This window comes from Henckelia pumila, chromosome 1, assembly GCF_033568475.1.
Source record: "Henckelia pumila isolate YLH828 chromosome 1, ASM3356847v2, whole genome shotgun sequence".
Lineage (NCBI taxonomy): Eukaryota > Viridiplantae > Streptophyta > Magnoliopsida > Lamiales > Gesneriaceae > Henckelia > Henckelia pumila.
In genome coordinates, this window is record NC_133120.1 from 17,744,357 (window position 1) to 17,759,356 (window position 15,000).

The following is a 15,000-nucleotide window of genomic DNA, read 5'->3' on the forward strand; positions in this document are numbered from 1 at the left end:
GCAAATACAATGGAGAAGAATGCCGACAAGATCTCCATGTTATTGAAGCAAATGAAAATGTCTGAGCCATAAACATGATCATTGCTTTTGTTAAGAATGACTTTTATTCGTGTGTTTATTTTGAAGTTGCATGAACAAACTTGGTTTGTATGAGATATATGTCTGTGTATTTTGTTTAATTTTAATGTGTCCTTGATGTGGTAATGAAATTGTGTTCCAGTATTTTCAAGAGCTACTAACTTTTATGTACTATGATAATATGGAAGTTTAAACATCGTGGTAATTAGTCGGTTCGATATGTTGAATCTCTCGTTATTATTTTGGATTGGAGGATTGTATTCTACAGATTGAGATAAACTTGCTGCCTTCCAATTAAAAAATTCTCTGGAGCACGGTTACAATTGAGATAATGCGTATGTACAACTACTTTGAATTTTAATTATTAAGGCTGCCTAGTTCCATAATCATATGTTCTCCAATATTGTGTTTATTTTGCACGTTATGTTTTAATAGATGTTGCTGATTAGCAACAGGTCACAATTGAGATGAATGGAAGTTTACTAGATTAAAGACATGGAAATTCGGTACTTCTCAATTTTTTTATCACAATGTTTGATATAGTATTTAAACGTGCATTTAAAGAAGCAATTAATGTGTGATATCTACTACATTCTGATACCAACTCCCCTTCAATTAATTTCACACCTTTTAACTGATTTGACATGCATATCTCCAAACTCATTAGAATATCTTGATGATTGACTTGTATTTACTACAAGTTGTTGGGTAGCTTTACTCAACTATCTCATATGCATTTATATAATAAGCGAGATTTTGTGCTCTACATTATTGTTAGTAGAAAAAGCAACACATATACTCTCATTCTCTGTCCTAACTTGAATTCAATCATGTCTGTGAGTACCAAGGGATGTTCAGAAGGCTCTGTTAGTAGCGCATACAACATTCCGATGGTTAATCTGAGCTCCGATGATGAGAACACAACGTCTACGGAAAAAAGTCAAAACCAACTGAAATCAAAGAATGTGCATGTGTTCGAACCAGCATGCAATGAAGGTAATATTAGGAAGAAGATTAAGTCTTATCATCCATCGCTTCCGACACTACATGACGAGAAAGAAGACTTACTTGCCACTGGACCGCTACTTCCTAGTATGAAAAGAAATGATTATTGTTTCAAAAATGTGGAGGGAGAAGGCAAGAAACCAGTTGAGGTGATTGATCTTACCGATGATAAAAGTGGCTAGGGTATTATGAATGTATTTTAGTTTATACTCTTGCCCCACCTTTTTTGAGTCTTTGTCATTCTATTGTACTTGACAGACTTTTTGGTTATGTTTAGTGGGGAAGAGTTATGTGTATGCTTTGAATTTGGATGACCTTTTTGGGTTGTGTTCGAAGGTTTATATGTAAAACCAATGAAAAATCAGTTACTATTGTCATTTGCTTACCTATGCCTACTTTTCATTAACCAATGCACTCACGTGCATTGGTGGAATCAAACGAGGGACTAAACTAAAGCCTGAGGCATAAAGCTGTGTGATTTAATTGGTCTAACCTGTATATGCGTGTGGCACGGGAGATGAATGATGGAGAGAATGGTAATTATTGAAAATATAGTCTCCATGGAAGAATTTGTGCATTGTATAATAAAGGGGCTCTGAAATGGCTATGTCAAGTTCTATGGCTGAAGTGATGCCTCTCTGGTTCCATAGAGGCATTGTTTTCAAAGATTGGAAACATGTAAATAACCAAAGTAGCCACCATAGCTTGAAGTAAGATAAAATTATCCCTGATTCCACCAAGAAAAATTTCGACAGATCAAACAAAATATTGTTATGTTACAAGTTTAGTGATCATAGTGAAACAATTCCAGTGATGCAATCATGGATACGAACTATCAATATTGTTGTTTTTGGTGCTAGCTCCAGCGATCATATTGGTAAAAATATCAATACAAACGAGTCCACGAAGGCATCATGAAAAGCATTACTGGAGCTAGTAAAACTTTGGAGCAATCTTAATTATCATTTATCCAATGAACCCGATCCTTACTTCTTTTGACAATCCACTGTGACAGATTCGTAGGTCACAAAATTGAGCATGTAAGGTAAGGCCACAAAATCATGAGAGTTTCCAATAAATAATTGATCATATCTCTGTGTACTAATCATATTTATATGCTACTAATTTGGAAACAAATATGACAGATTCTTAGGTTGCCTGTCGTGAGGGGAATAAGTATTGGAATAGAGTTTAGAGGGCCAAGAATTGATAATCGGCAAGGGAAAACAAATAATAGCCAATCACAATTATTTGCCAATGTTGCAGCATCATGAGGATTCCCACAGACACAAAATCAGCATTAACAATACATTGCAAAATCAAAATTAAGTTATACACTAGTTTACCCACTTTAACTCAACCAAAATGACTATAACGAGACAATGAGCCAGTGAATAACCTTCAAAAACAATAGTACCAAAGTTTCGTAGAGATACTAGTCTCTTAATCACCTTGTAAAAAACCTTTTCACCAAGCATATCCTCCCTTTCTCACCAAGACGCTTAAACAGTGCCAATTCGTCATGGCTTTTGAACAGCAACTGAGCTGCACGCACTTGCTCTTCTTCATTCAGCTCAGTTAACCCTTGTAGACCTTCTAAAACCATATCTTGTGCATCCGAAATCTTCTCCTCGGCTGCCATTTCCTTAATCAAAGCTGACATTGTATCTTTTGTGATATGCGCAAAGTTGTTGATTGCCTTGACTATGGACTCATCAACGTCATTCACTTTTGTCCTTTTGTTTCTCTTTGAAGTTGTTGCGGAAATTGGTTTTGACAGCGGAGTCTCAGTTTCCGAAATTGAGTCCCTTGAGACTTCTAACACAGGGGCTGTTGGAGTATCGACTCGGATGGACTCGTTGGTGACAGGTTCATCTGGAAGTTTAAATACGTCGAACAATGCATTGTCATAGTTCAAGCGTTGGTCTCCAGCAGCACAATCATTTCCAAAGATTTCACACCAATCATGAAAATGTATCCACTGCTTGTGTCTCATAGTTCGTAAACTTTGATCTCCCTACGATAATATAGTACGTATTAAACATTATGGTTTACCAAAAGGGGCCAATAACAAGGTGAGTGTGTATACCTTAATGATGTCTTCCCACGTCTCATCTGTAGCATCAATTGTATGCTCAGCATCATTCCATCCAACACCACTCCTTGTCAAGATAGTCACCAAAGTGCTGTACGTTTTCTTCCAAACATGGATTTTGGAATTGATATGGGGAATGCCATGTAAGTTACATCCACGAATTTCAGTCTGCATTGCAGTCTCAAGTAAACTTAAATAACCGGATCTGAATCCGTTATCGCTTTTCCAACCCTTACTGATGACTTCTTTCAAAGCATGGATCAGAACCTCTTCCTCACGTGCGCTCCAAATTTTTCGCGTTTTTTCAGGTTTCTTCGCACTTCCATTGACACTTCCAGAAGTTGCGTTGCTGTACATTTCTAACAGATGATTGATCTGGAACAACATTACTGTAGCAGACAAAACATTAAAACTGAAAATTCAATATTAAAACATAACACAGTACATAGGCTCATATATAAAAAAATAAACACATAATTAAAACAACATGCCAACAGCCAATAATTATAAATATTGATATCAATCCAAACAGATACGGTAAATACTCTTCGAAAACAGCCAAGTACTAAGGTCTTTAAGCACAATCTAGACAAGTATTAAAATAGGTAATTCAATAGTTGTTTGCATTCCACATTGACGAGGCAAAATCCTCTCTCCATGCATCCCACGAGTTTGATGTCTGGAAACTGCTTATAAACTCATTTTGTGATTCGTGTACAGGGCTACCCAATACTTCTTCAAATTCTTCCATAGGATCATCAGGCATTTGTGATCGGATGAAATTGTGCAGCAGAATACAAGCGAGAATTATTCGGTTCTGCACTTTAATTGGATAGAACGATGGGCTTCGAAGGATCGCCCATCTCTTCTTCAGTAGACCAAATGCTCTTTCGATTACATTACGAGCTTGTGAGTGTCTCCAATTGAAAAGCTCCTTGTAGTTTTGTGGTCCATAAGCATGGTTTCCCCATGCGTCCCTATGATATCTAACTCGTCGAAACGGAGTCAAAAATCCTTCAATGTTTGCATAGCCATTATCACATAGGTAATAAGAACCTGCATTAATTTCATAATGTTAAAGTACGCATGTTAGAAATATATGGCCAAGTAGAAACATAAAATAAATACATACACTAGTTAATTCATACCTCTTGGAACTTTGAAACTATCATCTCCAGTGAGTGCATCTCTTAAAACCCGTGCATCTGCTGCTGAGCCCTCCAACCAGTCAATGCATATATAAAGTTCATGTTTATGTCACATACACCCAGTACGTTCACCGCAATAGTACCTTTTCTTGTTCTATATTTTGCTCTATCTTGGCAGGGTACATGTACGGCAATATGTGTCCCGTCTAGTGCACCTAAACACCCTTACAGCAGTTGAGAACAAAAAATCCCAGTACGGTGTTACACTTCTAATGCTGCTGATCGACAGTACTGCCTTTCTTATAACATGTTTACAAAGTAATAAAAGTACCTTAAACCATTTCCAGGTCTCATTTGGACAATTTTCATCAATAGGAGTAGACTTCACAAGAAGTAGTGGGTGTAACTTCAGCACACCCTGCAATACTTTCATGAAAATGTGCACTAACTGTCTGTCCACTACGATTATAGTCATGTCCAGTTACACGGTTTTTTTTATGATGCATCAATATAGACAAAAACATAGCTACCTTTTCCTCAACACGTACATATCTAGAATCAACTACGCCTCCAACGTTAGTCACTAGATAACATAGACGTGCAAATGCATTGCGATTCATTCTCAGATTAACAACACATTGGACATCTCCAGCGTCAATGATCCTATGCAAATGACTCATTTGGGCATTTATTCTTCCTGTCATTGTGTAAGAAGCAGTTGGTCTGCGACGGCCACTGCGTGGCCGCTCCAACATTCTTCGACGATGTCGTATTAAAAGACATATCATCAAATACATTCGACACAACATTTGGTGTACCATTAACAAGATGAGCATGTTTCTACGTTTTCTGTCCATCTTGCAAGTTTACTGAAAAAAATCAAAGCAGTCTGTTTTGTACAACCATAATAAAGGCATTGATTGCGTAACGAAAAAAATCACGACTCAGTCCATATCTTCAAAAACGAACAATATATAAACATATTCGAATGAGCATAAGCGCAAACATTCATGTGGCAAGTAGCAAAAAAACATGAATGAAATGAAGTACATTCAAATATCAAAATCTCTTGAAAAAAATGTTGTCCTAAATAATATTACTCTTGAGCTCAATATACTCACCGACACACAAAACACATGAATCAAGTTCAACACAACACATTAATTTTATCTCTACTGTTATAAATTTCAGTACCTGAGAACTGCAGAAACGAATGTGATTCTGAATTGTTTTTTTTAGCAACGATGATTCTGTGACTATGCTCACCATGGGAATGGTTTTTGTTGGAAAATGTTCCGATTACCACCGTAGGAATCCAACATGAACACAAAAATTTATATGAGCTCGAAAAACTCAAAAAAAAGTATACGAGTACATGGAAAATGGAAAAACGTAAATTAAAAATCTGGAAGTCGAGAAGCTACCTCGTTCATCTGTAGAGACATCTACGTATCTGGACTTCTCATGTGAATTGTCCAGATCTAGATCTGGTTTCTCTGTGTACATAATAAGACAACGGGGAAATGGGGAAAGAGAAGCAAAATTTATTAGGGCCATGGGTATAATGGTAATTGTGCTCCACAATCTCAAACACTGTTCATAAAAGTTTCCTAATACCTTCTCCAGCACGTGGATTTGTTGTCCTTCTATTTCACGTCTATCGAGCCAATTAATACCGGGCCCTTTGGTTATCAGGAGAAGTGAGAAAAGTGTACCAAACGGAAGTTTATTTATTAATCCTACACTAATACCCCCTACCAAACAGGGCCTAAAAGTCTTAACTAAGCTATTGCATACTCCTAAATATTTTTAGGAAGTCAAAGATATACCTGCGTCCGTCGTTAGTCATTTGCTGTCGCATGCCTCAAAACTAGGCCACAGCTCCGCTACGATGCCTGGATCGCTATGCCACTTTCGGATTCTTGATAGGACGCCTAGATCTCCCTAGATCTGAGTTAGAAGGCTAAAGAATTGAGAGAGAAAAAGGAGAGGTGCGAGTTGAAAATGATATTTCGGACCCCTATTTATAGGCAAAGTTCGGAGCCTCCGAACTCGACTTCGGATCCTCCAAACTGGTTCTGATCCTCGGTTCCTGACTTCGAAGCCTCCGTTCCTATTCGGAGTCTCCGATCCTGACTTCGGATCCCCCCGAAGTCCCATCAGTTTCGTCACCAATGACGCATTATCTTCGGAGCCTTTGATCCCGTTTGGATCCTCCGATCCAGTTCGGAGCCTCCGAACCATCCGAACCCTCGGAACCTTCCCGGCCATTTTTGAGTGTCCTGAATCCATTTCTGGAATCCGTTAACCCATTTGAAGTTTCCTTAATCATGTTTTACTAAATATAAACATGATCAATTACTTATTAATCGTTAATTCTGGATATGGGTCACTACATTCTCCCCCCCCCCTAAAAGATTTCGTCCTCGAAATCTAGCGTAAACCTCGAGAACGTACTAGAAACCTGTAGTAGCCCGTACCCCGAATTAGTGAGTAATTGTTATTTAATCCAATAATCATGTTAGTTTAGATTAAACATGATTAAGGGGACTTCTAATGGATTAGCGGAGTACAGAAATATACCCAGAATGATCAAAAATGGTCTGGAGGGTCAGGAGGAACGGACGCAAAGTCCGAGGATCGGACGCAACATTTGTGCCATCAGAATGTGTCATTGCTTACGCACTTGATGGGAAATCGGAAGCAACGAAGGAGAACGGAAGCAACGTTCGTCGGACGAACGGACGCAACGATGAGGAACGGACGTTTCGTTCCGTGTCTATAAATAGGGGTGCCAGGATTCACTTTCAGACGCACCAATCACCTCTTTTCTCTATATTCCTTTGACTTTCCAGCTTAGATCTAGGGCATTCTAGGCGTCCCATTGGGAATCCGGAAGTGACATAGCGATCCAGGCGTCGTAGCAGAGCTGTGGCCTAGTTTTGAGAAAAGCGACAGCAACGGACTGACGACGGACGTTGGTATAGCTTTTGCTTCCTAAAAATATTTAGGAGTATGCAATAGCTTAGTTAAGGCTTTTAGAATACTTTAATGATATTAGTATCATTTGGCATTGTAGTGCGGATTATAGGCGTAGACCTAGAGCTGGTAGAGCGCCCCTAGTATTTGAGATACGAAAGTACTGTTCGAGATATCCTGACTGAGTATGTATGTATTATTTGACTTCATGATTTATATGACATGATTTTATGCTGCATACACATGCATCTTGATCTATCTCTTTTGAGATGTCTGTTAGTAGGGTTCTACCCTATCCTGTTAAATGGATGGACTTCCATCGATTTGGGTCCGGCGTATCCACTAGTATTTTGGTATGTGAGCCACCTCCTAAAGTGATGGCACAGCGTGCTACATACTAGGGCCCGGTCTGTCTTTGTTATCCGATTCTTGGCTTCTAGTCAGTAGGCTGTACACTTGCATTCATGTATACTCATACTCTCGTACTGAACATTTTATGCTCACTCGTACTCTATGTTTCTGGACACCCTATTCCATGGGGCAGGTTTGCAATTGGATGAGACGGGTGGATCCAAGAGGGGCTAGGCAGTGGATTGGCCAATTGGAGCTTCGCCTAGGGTTTATTCTTTTGTATTGGGTTGATACAGCGTTCAATTTGGTTGTATAACTATTTGGATATTTGCAGATTCCTTTCCTTGGGATTGTATTTAATGTTTATTGTTTCCGCATCTTATTGCATGCCTAAGTCCTATTTAGTAGGTGATCTCGGTAAGGGTCACTACATTTATGGTATCAGAGCTTGCATAGTATTCTTGGGATTTAGATTCTGCATAAGGTAACCGTGAGATTAATTTTGTAGATGGCAGATCGTGATGATCAGAGTAGCCATGGTAGTGGAGGTGGACGTTGGGGCAATGCTGACCGGAAGCATCGTCGGGAACGCCATCATCGTCGCCATGATGATCAGTGTTACAGTGTGCGCCGATTCTTACAAATGGTTCCTAAGCCTTTGGTTGGAGGCGATTCTCCGGAGGATGCGGAGAACTGGCTAGATCGTATGGAGATGACTTTTCAGACGTTTCATTGTACTGAGGAGTAGAAGATGGAGACGCTTGGTTATCTTCTGGATGGGCGAGCCCGGAAGTGGTTGAGATTCACTTCTGCACCCTTTGTTGCGGCGAGAGGAGTTGCCACTTGGGCCGAGTTCCGCACAGCTTTTCAGAAGCTGTATTTTCCTCCTGCACTCCATCAGATGAAGGCAGGCGAGTTACTGAGTCTGCGTCAGGGAGCCATGTCTATTGATGAGTATCAGCAGAAGTTCTTCGATCTGTTATCCTATTGCCCCGAGATTGCTGACAACTCTGAGATGAAGTACAATCTATTCCTTCAGGGCCTTAACCCGGAGATTCATGACCGTTTGGCGGTCGGTGATGATATGACCTACGAGGGTTTGGTGAGCCGTTGTCACCAGGCGGAGTATAGCATTCGGCGTAACAGGTCTTTCTCTCAGTCTAGGCCTACGAGTTCTTTAGGTCCCCATGCTCAGTCTTTCAAGAAGTCCGGATCTAATTCTTCTTCCTCTGGTTCCGCTGGTGTTGTTTGTTTTGGGAAGAAGGAGAAGTGTGACCATTGCGGGAAGAACCTTCCGACCTACAGATGCCGTAAATCTTCTAAAGCTTGTTTTCGTTGTGGAGATGTGGGTCATCTCCGGAGGGATTGTCCATTATCTGGTGGAGGCGGTTCTGGTTCAGGATCGGGTTCTCAGGCCACCATTCAGTAGAGGTCACAGGGACAGCCTGCTGGGAGTTCTCACTTGAAGCCGCGGGCTTCTGGCTAGGTGTTTGCCTTGAGGCACGATCAGGCAGTGGAGGAGAATGAGAAGGTCATCGCAGGTACATTTCTGTTATATGGTATACCTGCTCTTGTACTTATTGACACTGGTGCATCTCATTCCTTCATTTCTGCACGTTTTGTTAAGAGGCATAAGTTACCATGCATTGCACTAGACGTAGTAGTTTCTGTTTCTACTCCGACGGGCCAATCTGCTTTGGCTAAGCGTCTAGTGATGGGTTTCCCTTTAGAGTTCGAAGGGAACATTCTGATAGCGAATCTCATGGTTCTTGCGATGGATGACTTTGATTGTATTCTGGGTATAGATATGTTGACTACCTATCGAGCTTCAGTGGACTGCTATCAGAGATTAGTACTCTTTCATTCGGATGGGAGTGATAGCTGGTTTTTTCTATGGTGAGGGAGCGTGACCCCCGATGCCCTTGTTATCAGCTTTGAGAGCCTGTCGAGCTCTAGAGTTTGGCGGGGAAGGTTACCTCATCTATGCAGTTGATTTGTCCGCTGAGAGCATTGGGATAGAGAGTATTCCGGTTGTGAATGAATTCCCAGATGTATTTCCTGATGAGATTCTGGGTTTTCCTCTTGCTAGGGAAGTCGAGTTTGGCATAGAGTTGATGCCGGGTACTTCGCCTATTTCTCGAGCACCGTATCGTTTGGCTCCGTCAGAGATGCGAGAGTTGAAGAATCAGTTATAGGATCTTTTGGACAAGGGGTACATTCGTCCTAGTGTATCTCCTTGGAGAGCTCCTGTTCTCTTTGTAAAGAAGAAGGATGGATCTATGCGGTTGTGCATTGACTATCGGTAGCTGAACCGAGTTACTGTGAAGAACAAGTATCCTTTGCCTTGTATCGACGACTTGTTTGATCAGCTGCAGGGTACTTCGGTTTACTCCAAGATTGACTTGAGATCTGGGTATCATCAGATGAGAGTCCGAGATCAGGACATAGCCAAGAATGCATTCCGTACTCGCTATGGGCATTACGAGTTTCTAGTGATGCCTTTTGGTTTGACTAATGCGCCGACTATATTTATGGATCTGATGAACCGCGTTTTCAGGGAGTTTCTAGACAAGTTTATCGTGGTTTTCATTGACGACATTCTGGTGTAATCGCGTGATGCGGACGAACATGTTTCTCACTTTCGGTTAGTACTGCAGACTCTTCGGGATGAGCAGTTGTACGCTAAACTGAGTAAGTGTGAGTTTTGGATGGATCGAGTGGTCTTTCTTGGCCACATCATCCCTAGGGAGGGTATTTCTGTTGATCCTAGCAAGTTCGAGGCTGTGTGTAAGGCCCTGAAATTAATTATTTCGTTATTAGCAGAGTTGATTATTATTTATTTAGTAATTAGAGGAGATTAATTGAGCCGGGATTGAATTGATTTAATTTGGAGTTTCAGGGACCGAATTGCAAATAGGGCAGTTGACTAGTCTTTGGGGAGTTATTATTATTATTATCCATCACCATCACTCATCATTCTCTCCTTCCTCCTCTCTCCCGTGCGCGTGAACCGAGTAGCCATGGATGGCTTTTCAAGATTCTTCTTCCTCTGATTCGCACGATCCGACCGTCAGATTTTAGTTTTGAGTTGAGATTCACGATCACCGCAACGAAGGCGTCGTTTTGACGTAAGTTTTGCTACGATCCATGAACATTGATTTTTTTTTCGGGTTTTCAGAATTTGATAATTTTCGAGTATGTTGTTCTTGAGCTAGCATAGACCGTGTATTCGAAGTCGGTTCGAGAAAAGATCAAAGTTTGGATTTTATATGATTTTTGGAGCTTAATTTTGGAAATGGGTCTTGTGATTTTGGTTGGATTTGGTTGTTTTTGTTGGTTTAGTAGATGGGTTTGAGTTGTATTGATGATGACTGTTGAGTTGAAATTTTGGTTTGACCGTTTATAGCCGTTATTGTAGTGATCCTTACCCGGATCACTTACTAAACAGAACTTAGGCATGCAATTAACTTAATAAAATAGATATCAGAAATAATCTTGCGAAAACCATAAATAAATACAATCCCAAGGAAAGGAATCTGTAATTTATCCAATTTTATACAACCAAATCGAATAGCTGTATCAACCCAAAACAACAGAAATAAAACCTAGATGAAGCTCCAGCTGGCCAACCACTGCCTAGCCTCTCTAGGATCCCCCAGCCTCGTCCAATCGCAAACCTGCCCCAAGGAATAGGGTGTCCAAAAACACAGAGTACGAGACGTGAGAATAAAACGCTCAGCATGAGAGTATGAGTATACATGCATGCAAAGTGAACTCCCTATAAACTCAAGGTCAAGGATTAGATAACAGAGATAGACCGGGTCCTGGTATGTAGCACGCTGTGCCGTCGCTTCAGGAGGTGGCTCCCATACCATAATACAAGTGGATATGCCGGACCCAAATCGATGGAAGTCCAACCACTAACAGGATAGGGAAAAACCCTACTAACAGACATCTCGAAGGAGATAGCTCAGTATGCAAATGAATTCAACATAAATCAATGACATATAAATCATGCAGTCACATAATACATGCATACTCAGTCAGGATATCTCGAACAGTACTTCCGTACCTCAAATCAGTGCAAGCTCTACCAACTCTAGGTCCATGCCTATAGTCTGCTCTACACTGCCAAATGACATTACTATCATTATAGCGCTCTAAAAGCCCTAACTAAGCTAAAGCATACTCCTAAATATTTTTAGGAAGCAAAAGCTATACCTTCGTCCGTCGTTAGCCCTTTGATGCCGATGCCTCCAGAACTTGGGTACAACTCCGCTATGATTATCGAACGCCTCGACGACTCCCGGGGCAAGCCTAGGAAGGCTAGAACAACTCGAATACGACTAGAGTAGAGAGGAAATCCGGAATTTGCAATTGAAAATTAATTCTCGGCCTTCTATTTATAGACAACGATCGGAACCTCCGATCCTCGATCGGAATGTCCGAACCTCGATCGGAATGTCCGATCCTGCCATCGGAGCTTCCGAAGATCCTGATCTGCCACGTGTCAAAATATCACTTGTTGACTTCGGATAGGGGGTGATCGGAGCTTCCGATCTTGCCACACGTCATGCCTGACGTAATACCATCGGAGCTTCCGATCCACCTTCGGAGCTTTCGATCCTGTTCGGAGCTTCCGAACTCACCTTCGGAGCTTCCGAACTCTACCCAAGTAATTATGATTAATCCCTTAATTACTGATTGTGGTTACGGGCTACTACATTCTCCCCCACTTAATATATTTCGTCCTCGAAATCAGATCTTAAGTACTGAATGAAATACAGAAATCAGAAACAATCTTTATTCAAATCAAACGTTTACAGAGTTTGCAACTGAATACAAATTAAGAATGAAATCAAAACAACTCAGGATGGTCTTCACGCATCCTGTCCTCAAGCTCCCAAGTAGCTTCCTCAGTGCCTCGGCGCTGCCACTGAACTAAAACTAGAGGAATGACTTTGTTCCGCAAAACCTTATCCTTATAATCCAGGATACGAATAGGTTTCTCAACATAAGTCAAATCCTTGTTCACCTGAACCTCAGACCACTGAAGAATATGAGATTCATCCGCCACATACCGTCGCAACAGAGATACGTGAAACACGTCGTGAATACTGGATAGATGTGGTGGAAAAGCTAGTCGATAAGCCAAATCGCCAATGCTCTCCAAGATCTCAAACGGACCGATAAACCTGGGAGAAAACTTGCCCTTAAGGCCAAATATGAGAATCTTGCGGAAAGGTGACACTCTCAGAAACACTTTCTCCCCGACATCGAATTGCAAAGTCCTATGCTTGATATTAGCATAGCTGGCCTGACGATCCTGTGCAGTCTTAATCCGTTTCTTGATCTGATCGACAATGTCTACCGCCTGCTGGATAAGCTCCGGTCCCTCAGCTTGTCTCTCCCCCACTTTTTCCCAGAAGAGTGGAGTACGACAACGTCGCCCATACAACGCCTCAAAAGGTGCCATCCCAATACTAGTATGATAGCTGTTGTTGTACGCGAACTCGATCAACGGCAAATGATCCTGCCAGGTTGAACCAAAATCCATGACGCACGCTCTAAGCATATCCTCCAAAGTACGGATTGTGCGCTCTGCTGACCATCATGTTGGAGAACGCGGCGATCAGATCAATCAGGATTGATACCCGGTGCAGCGGAAGTTTAAAAATTTTATATGGAACGATTCCATAATGGGTATCAAAACCTTACGATTAAATTGTGTGTGGTAAAAATTAAATAACAATTATAAATTTTTACCTTCAATATCGAATCGAGATTTTGGACACCAACAGATTGTTCTGCTCTTGTTGTATCTCCCTGAAACTGAATGGACGAACTGTTCTTCAATCAGGTCCCACGAACGGATATTTAATCCCTCTGATAGATTGCCACTAGAAAATCTATCAGAAGTTTCTACGAAGAGATTAACGAATTTGATCCGTTTTAAAACCAGTCTGTAATTCAAAATTCACAGACTGGATTTTGCCGAGCAGAGGGGGAAGGGGGGCGGCCACTACTGAGATGATAAATCACTAGGTTGTTTCAAAAATTTAGTGACCTGTTCTATTGTAATTTTCTGTACTGCAATAACTTATTTATATATGTAGGCCGCTAACAGCTTAGGGCCCATTAGGCATAAGTTCAAGCCCGACAAGACAAAGCCAGCGTTGTTCAGAAATTAATATAAAATTCATCATGACTCCGATTGATAAAACGTGTGCACCATGATGTGCACAGAAACCATTTCTGCACCTTTTAATGTCATGATAATTTTTCTGAATCCGATATTCAGGTGATTATCCAAAATATGTCCATCCCTATGTCATTTTAGGAAATCTTACTCCTTCCTAACTCATAATTAAGAAGTCCATCTTCTTTGTTCATTAAATTTAACTCTTTTAGAATTTAACTATCTCAACGGGGATTAAATAATCCAATGACTCTGTGTGACCATCAATGGTTCAGGGATAACAGCTAGCGTGGGTCTCACCTACTCCTTCGTGACTCGGAACAACAATTTTCGACATGCCCATCGAATCACCCCCCCCCCCCCCCCCCCCCCCCCCCCCCTTGGTAGAGCGTCTAGCAACATCGCCCCATGATTTCCCTAGGATAATCACTGATAGTGCCTACAAGATACCAATCAGATATTGGTTAGCGTACAGTACGGTCCCTTTCATTCCATATATCACGATCGAAATCAACAAACCATTGGTATATTGAGAGTCGTTCGAGATTCGATATCTACTATGCAATACATCTTGAAGATCAAATAGTGTACACATCGCATTGTGTTATAAAGAAACCATTTCTTAAAAACACATCATGTACTCTGGCCAGAGATTCGTCACATAATTATCTCCTCAGATCGACATAGGATATCCACACTCGCATGTATGTGGTGAATCCTTGACAACAAAAGCATCGATCTCCTATATGTGTGGTAAATGTACAAATCTGACACCTGATGACCCCAATAGGAGTCGGTAAAAACGAGTCAAAGCACAGTACTAGCCATATAGAGTTCTCAATGATGTTTCAAGTAGTAAGGGACTAATGGTTGTACAACCAAAACCGCGGACTTTATCCACTCGATAAGTGAATAACCATTTGGTAAAGTCCGGATAGGATAGTTCGATCATTCATCGTTATGAATATCCATTTGCATGCTTCGTAACATCTCTATGTTCCTTACCAATGAAACGTAGGGGGTACTTTGCATCGCTAAATGCTAGTCTCAACAGAGACTCGAGCGATCGTTATCCTTATTAATCGGACGGGCTCAATTGACTAGGAAACAATTTAGAATATACAGTGACTATAAGATGTGTTTCA

At 41.0% G+C, this 15,000-nt stretch overlaps 1 protein-coding gene across 1 annotated transcript; it reads right to left on the minus strand.

The window, feature by feature from the left end:
- Positions 1 to 2,530: 2,530 nt before the first annotated feature.
- LOC140860077 (uncharacterized) lies at positions 2,531 to 5,811 on the minus strand. The gene is made up of 4 exons (XM_073262844.1): positions 5,751 to 5,811; positions 5,521 to 5,582; positions 3,173 to 3,553; positions 2,531 to 3,100 (listed from the first exon to the last, which is right to left on the minus strand). The coding sequence occupies exons 3-4, from the start codon at positions 3,533 to 3,535 to the stop codon at positions 2,531 to 2,533; spliced, it is 933 nt and encodes a 310-aa protein (XP_073118945.1). The 5' UTR covers positions 3,536 to 3,553; positions 5,521 to 5,582; positions 5,751 to 5,811.
- Positions 5,812 to 15,000: the final 9,189 nt, after the last annotated feature.

What these genes read in the sequence shown, in the direction of transcription:
- LOC140860077 (XM_073262844.1), bottom strand. Translation starts at nt 3,535, where the DNA reads ATGTACAGCAACGCAACTTCTGGAAGTGTCAATGGAAGTGCGAAGAAA. An exon ending in CGTGGGAAGACATCATTAAG is followed by an intron (nt 3,101 to 3,172) that starts GTATACACACTC and finishes ATATTATCGTAG; the next exon opens with GGAGATCAAAGTTTACGAAC.